The sequence below is a fragment of the Oratosquilla oratoria genome, chromosome 20, assembly GCF_046742065.1.
Source record: "Oratosquilla oratoria isolate Oo_2021 chromosome 20, ASM4674206v1, whole genome shotgun sequence".
Lineage (NCBI taxonomy): Eukaryota > Metazoa > Arthropoda > Malacostraca > Stomatopoda > Squillidae > Oratosquilla > Oratosquilla oratoria.
The window spans coordinates 6,859,033-6,866,532 of record NC_134796.1 but is presented as its reverse complement, the minus strand read 5'-3'; the positions used below and the strand labels follow the sequence as shown (position 1 = coordinate 6,866,532).

The window sequence follows — 7,500 nt, the reverse complement described above, 5'->3', positions numbered from 1 at the left end:
GGATTTTATTGATTACAAATAAGGTTTTCTAAGATGTTCCATGTCAGTTCATTCCAGACTCTTCTGAACATCCCAGAGAAAAATTCTCTTCAAAGTGTGAAATTCCAGTCACTTATCTCTAAAATCTCCTACTCACTGAGTTATATGCTTATTTTTCTATTACATTTGAACTACAGATTCTATCTATTCAAACGATAAAAAGTATTTTATTGATTAGAAATAAGGTTTTCTGGGACTGTTCCTATATCAGTTTAATGCAGACTCTTCTGATCATCCCAAAGAGAAATTCTCTTCAAAGTGTAAAATTCCAGTCACTTATCTCTAAACTCTCCTACTCATTAAATTGTATGCTTATTTTTCTATTACATTTGAACTACAGATTCTATCTATTCAAATGATAAATAGGATTTTATTGATTGCAAATAGGGTTTTCTAGGAGTGTCCCCATGTCAGTTCAATCTAGACTCTTCTGAACATCCCAAAGGAAAATTCTCTTCAAAGTGTAGAATTCCAGTCACTTATCTCTAAACTCTCCTACTCACTAAATTATATGCTTATTTTTCTTTTACATTTCAGCTACAGATTCTATCTATTCAAATAATAAATAGGATTTTATTGATTAGAAATAAGGTTTTCTAGGAGTATTCCCATGTCAGTTCAATCCAGACTCTTCTGAACATCCCAAAGAAAAAATTCTTTTCAAAATGTAAAATTCCAGTCACTTATCTCTAAACTCTCCTACTCACTAAATTATATGCTTATTTTTCTATTACATTTGAACTACAGATTCCATCTATTCAAATAATAAAAAGGATTTTATTGATTACAAATAAGGTTTTCTAGGAGTGTTCCCATGCCAGTTCATTCCAGAGTCTTCTGAACATCCCAGAGAAAAATTCTCTTCAAAGTGTAAAATTCCAGTTACTTATCTCTAAACTCTCCCCCTCACTAAATTATATGCTTATTTTTCTATTTTATTTGAACTACAGATTCTATCCATTCAAATAATAAAAAGGATTTTATTGATTACAAATAAGGTTTTCTAAGATGTTCCCATGTCAGTTCATTCCAGACTCATCTGAACGTCCCAAAGAATTATTCTCTTCAAAATGTGAAATTCCAGTCACTTATCTCTAAACTCTCCCACTCACTAAATTCTATGCTTATTTTTCTATTACATTTGAACAACAGATTCTATCTATTCAAATAATAAAAAGGATTTTATTAATTAGAAATAAGGTTTTCTGGGACAGTTCCTATATCAGTTCAATCCAGACTCTTATGAACATCCCAAAGAGAAATTCTCTTCAAAGTGTAAAATTCCAGTCACTTATCTCTAAACTCTCCTACTTACCAGTAAACGAGACTTGGGGCGTCTCCTATAAACTGTGCCGTGCAAGTGAGGTTGAGGGCATTGCCAGCACTCATGTGGATGTCCTTTGGGTCCTCAAGTCGTGCTATGGTCTCTGAAGAAGAAAAGTGGAAAGTAAAGCATCGTTACTTGACTTCTTGCCAATTGGGAGGCATAACTTTTATGGAGTGCAGACAGGATATGGTTTATTAGAGGCGAATGATGGCTGGTCCAACAAGAAGGAGAGGAGATAACCGGTTTTAAGGAGGAACCCTGGCGAGGGTTCCAGGTTCCTGGAATGGCTCTCTGAAGTGTGGAAATAAAGAATGTTGATATTATTGTAACACATAATTCATTTTGGATGTGCTACGTCTGGAAAATTTAGAGGAATTTAGTACGTGGAATATGGATAGAATTAAGCACGATAGATATACCCATTTATATCTAGTTTTCTTTTACATGCGTACATTTTTACATACATATACATATATATATGTATGCATGTATGACTGAACAATAGTAAACAATAATGATAAAGATAAAATAAAAACATTTTTACTAAGAAAAGAAGTCTGACATGGTATAAGATGACCAAATGAAAAAGGTATACTCCTAAAATAGCAGATTGAAATGGCGTCAATGATTACCTGAATAAGTCGATGTTTTCTTTCCGTGAATATTGACGGATCAACAAACAAATGGACAATAGTGATGGCTTTATTGGATTTTGGGCTGGAGATTGATGGATGTTTCCCACATAAATAAGCTTCAGTTTCCATACTCTCTTTCCCTTCGTATAAATCTTTTATACATCTAATGACAGGTGCGTTTAATATTTATAAATATAACAATATTGCATTGAAAATATAATATGTTTTTTATTGGTTTCTGTGATGTTATGAAAATAGAATTTGTCGTCGTTGTCGTCATCGATTTGGTCGGCAATGCCACCGATGATGTAGTAGCCCATATCATTGTAGTCGACCTGGTCAGTGTTGTCGTTTTTGCCGTGATCGATGTCTGGAGTCATAACCACTAATGACTTAATCATATTCTTAGATACCATAGTCATAGTCATCGATGACATAGTCGCAGTTGTTGATAACGTATTCGTAGTTGTGGTTGTAGTCATTGCTCAAAGTCGTCAAAAGCGTAGTAATAGTGAAAGTCAAGTAGCCGAAGGTATAGTCATAGCCGTTGATAGCGTAACCTTAGTCATCAACGCTGCCTTTGCAGTCGAAGTTGACATTGTAATCTTAGTTAAATATATCAATGTGGTAATCGTTGTTGTCGATGTCGTAGACGTCGATATTTTGTTCGTAGTAGTTAATATCGTTGTCACTGCTGCTGTTGTCGTGATCGTTGATGATGTAGTCGTCCATGCTGAAATTGTCGATGGTACAGTTATTGTAGAAATTGTAGTCGTTGTCGTCGAATTTTGTCCCTTTTTTTCGTCGTACTACCTATTTTGTAATTTCAGTCTTTATACTATTGTCGTCACTTTTCGTTGTCGCGTTTTTGTCGTAATTTTTGATGTTATTTTTACGTTTTTTTTTTGTCTTCTAATTGGTTATTGTATGTATTTAGAATATACAAATCTGTGCTTTTTCGTATCTCTGCTTTCCTTAGGTGCAATGAGAACAGTTAGCGTATGTTTTAGCCACTTAAACATATATTTTTTTTTCCAAAACCAGACATTCTTCATCAGTGTTTGACCACGATCTTTTCCATAGATACACCAATTATTTCAGTTAGTTCATATTTCTTTTTCATGAGTTGTTGGGCGTAAAAAGACCATTTGAGTTTCAGATCTCATCAACCTTATCCCGTTATCATACCACAATGAAGCCTTTATGACCAGAAGCCTTGAGACAAGTTTACACACAAAGTAGGAGCTTAGACATGGTTTATATTCAAACTTTCTTTGTTACGTCCCCTAGTTACCAAATCAAAGCAGATTCTTCTGTGGACCGAAATTTGAATTAGTCTAAGCTTCCTACTCCACTACTTACATTGGAATATTGTCAATATTTTGATTATTTAGGATGCCCCTTTTCAGACCAAAGTTACCTAGCACTACCACATGTTTGAAAAGAAATGTCCATTCATAAACGAATTCTAAGCAACTTTTACCTTTAATGGTTCCTCGTTTTTGCTTTTCTGTTCTTTATTATGTCTTCTGTACAATTCTGGGCCATCATCTCTTCTTTTTGTTTGTATGTCATGATAGGATAAGAATACTGCCACTATGTCCCATGCGCGTTGTAAAAGGTAATATGGGCAGAAGTGATAGGGACTAGGTATATTAATTATTACTCTCCTGCAAAGGATCAAGACTTACTTTGACTCAACTACCCCTCTCACGAAGTGTAAAAAGCTAATATTGTGTATATATACTAAGTTTGACGTTGGAGGAAAAATCATAAAGCGAAATGTCCCTAATCTCCATGTTAAGCCCTATTTAGTCGTCCTTTATGATACGCTGGGGAACATTATATGGTATTCGTTCTCCCCTCGAAATTTGTTCTCTCAGATATGATAAAAAATATCTAAGAGCAATTAGGAATAACTGCTCCAAATTAAAAATAAATAACGAAAACAAATGATAACTGTTCTTATTAAAAAAAAAAAAAACATAAATAGTAGATGGCAATAATTTTCTTGTAATATCACGGATAATATATCTTATAAAGCGGATAAGGAAACACGTAATATTTCATGGCTTCCTTATTACAAAGCTGCTCTTATGATCCATCTCGCCCCAAGGATTTAGTTCCGGAAGCCAAGAAAGGAGAAAATGTTAAGCTCATTTTGTCTCCATTTGCTCATAAGGTCTTTTTGCGTTATTTCATATTTTGGTAGCCTTAAATCACGACATATTGTAAGACAAATTACGCAATATGACTAATTTTAGATTTCTTCAACAATGATATTAGACACGGTGTTGAGAAAAAATAATTTTTTTAAATCATATTTCTAATTTCATAAGATATGTCAACTAGCTCATCTGATGAAACCTCACGTTGTCGGGATAAAGCCGTTTGAATTTTACGAGTTTACAGGATTTTAATATGTATAAAGAACAATGGTCTTTCATGAGGGAAGGATAATATTGCACGCGAGATATATATGTGTGTGTGTGTGTATGTGTATTTATGTGTGTGTGTGTGTGTGTGTGTGTGTGTGTGTGTGTGTGTGTGTGTGTGTGTGTGTGTGTGTGTGTGTGTGTGTGTGTGTGTGTGTGTGTATGTGTGTTTGTATGTGTGTGTATACATACATATATTACATATATACATACATATATATATATATATATATATTACATATATATATAAAATATATATGTATATATATATATATATATATATATATATATATATATATATGTATGTATAAATATATACATTGTATATATATATATATATATATATATGTTTTAATGTATGTATATTTAGTTACTATTCATCATATATATATACATATGTGTATGTTAGATTGAACATTTTGGCAGAACTTCTAAAAATGTTCAAATATACATATATTTAATTACTGTCAATTATTGCCATTACCATTATCATTTTCATCATTATCACGAACATCAACATGATGATGATGATGATGATGATGATGATGATGATGATGATGATGATGATGATGATGATGATGATGATGATGATGATGATGATGATGATGATGATGATGATGATGATGATGATGATGATGATGATGATGATGATGATGATGATGATGATGATGATGATGATGATGATGATGATAACGTTCGTGATAATGATGATGAAAATGATAATGATAATTATGATAATGACAATGCCAATGATTAATAACAACTAATTTTTTAATAACAAAAATAAGATAATCGATAACCTTATTAGTTTCATGTCTACTGGTCCACAGTAGATGGCAAATGTCCTTAAACACTTCCATAAATATCTCTAGGAAGAAACTAGCTGCATTATTGTGGAACTGTTTATATGCCGCAACCGTATGGGAATATGATTTAAGAGTACGACTACCAGCTACCCGCCCTTATGTATAAAGATGAATTAAATAAAGTCGGAATTAATAGGAAGATATTCTGTAATCGATCAAGAAATTGAGATAGAATTCCTTTGTGTTGTATCTAGAGGGAAAGATACTTATGAGCCTTCGAGGTAGCTGGCAGGGAAATAGTTTTCTTTGACATCCACCTCTCACGTCACATGCAGGTTACGAGTCATTGTAGCTACAGTTTCCACCTGGTTCTAAGTAGAAACTAGGAACAGTGGCAGAAAAGAAGGAAAAATAGTAAGAAATTCCGTGCTTCTTCCCCATCTCCCTCAGCTGCTTACTCCAAGGAAATGTCTTTTGCTGGTTTCTGACTAATGGTTCTCCTTTACTGCAGCTGCCCCAGCAACTCTCATAGCATATGTAGTCGATATTGCTCACACTCACATTTACTGCCAAGACTTATGTTGGTGAAGAGTATGATGGATCTGTTAATGAGAGTAGCAATGTCTTGCTCAACCTTGCTTTCCTGTAGTGTTTTATGAGCGAAGACCCTGCTCATCAGGCTCTTCTGACACAGATACATGTATTTTTTCATACAATCTCTTTATTTTTTTCTATCTTGATAAGAGCTTAGGAAAAGGAATAATAATCGTTATTCTCCTGAGGCTCCCGAGTACATACATACATACATACATACATACATACATACATACATACATACATACATACATACATACATACATACATACATACATACATACATACATACATACATACATACATACATACAACCATACATACATACACACATGCATACATAAAATGCGCAAAATTGGTATGTATGACAAGGAAGACAGCAGTGAGCAGGAGAGGTGGGGTAGCGGGATGCAGAGGTACAATGGTTGAAGATAATATTAGGTGCAGGAAGACTGATTGCAATGGAAGCATATAAGAAGTACAAGAAGGAGAGAGAAGCAAAGCGCAAGGTGAGTGAGGCATAGTAGAAGAGATGTTCACTTTCCTGCTGATATCCTCATAGGCTTAACATTGATGAAGAAATATAATAATTTTATTTATCCTGCTCAACATAGCGTTATCTATGCAAATCACTTCCTCCCTGCATTGCCATCAGAAATTCTCCTAAAGTCAACCACGTCTATGTAGCCAAGCAGGCAAAGTCTGATTTAACGTCAAGTAATTCTAGCACAACACACACATGCACACGACTCTAACTCTTCCACTTCACTACCAGCTGTAGGAAGATATTCCAAGCGTAACAGGCACACAAACTCTTCTCGAAGGTCAAAATCTGCGAAACGAAAGACAAAACACCCTATAGATAACGTTGATCTTTCACCATCGGAGGACCATTTCTTGCCCCTCTTAGAGGAGTTCAACACATAATCCGCTCCAGTCTCAGAGGTGTTATCTACTCTCCAACATACTCACGCAGTGCTTATCAGCCCAAAAATGCTGTTCCATCGTGAATACACACGGATACATATACGAGTTTTCCAAGCACAAGACACCGGCGTACTCTGTATGCCAGAGACTTGCCGTGTAAATATCATTTCCCTGATTTCAGCCATCAGCTCTACGTCAAAGAAAGGTCATACTTGCATTTTAATTGCCAGTGACACTAACGCACTCCTCCATCTCACAGTTGGTACAAACATTTGCTATTTCCAAGTATATCCTTCACGTATTAAAGTCATGGATGACAAATTCCTAACTTCTCAAGTTTGTGCCACAGTTTCCGATGTGCAAGCAGCACAGGAACCCATTGTTGAATCTCAGCTTAACCATATTGATTTCCTTGATGCACAAGCAGACTTGCTTGCACTTTACAACAGGTTCAAATAGACCATTGCCACGGAAGGTGAACCCCTTGTAGCCACTAATCTTATTCAGTATCATATACCCCTACATGAGAACTCTAAACCATGTTGCATTCCTACATACAGATTACCTCACAGCAAAAGCATGATTGTAGATAACCTTATTCGAGACATGATTGCGCAAGATAACATCGAATTATCCATTAGACAACGGAATTTTTCATTCTTCATGGTTCCAAAACAAGACAGGTCTTTCCGACCTGTAGTAGACTTCAGAGAGTTAAATAAATTCACTGCAACCGA

At 34.9% G+C, this 7,500-nt stretch overlaps 1 protein-coding gene across 2 annotated transcripts in view; it reads right to left on the bottom strand.

The window, feature by feature from the left end:
* The window catches only part of LOC143036045 (uncharacterized), a 416,600-nt gene that overhangs the window by 17,645 nt on the left and 391,455 nt on the right, over window positions 1-7,500 (bottom strand). For both annotated transcript variants that reach the window (XM_076203299.1, XM_076203300.1), the window contains exon 5: window positions 1,355-1,466. In XM_076203299.1, the coding sequence (XP_076059414.1) occupies window positions 1,355-1,466 (112 nt within the window). The remainder of the gene's footprint in view (window positions 1-1,354; window positions 1,467-7,500) is intronic.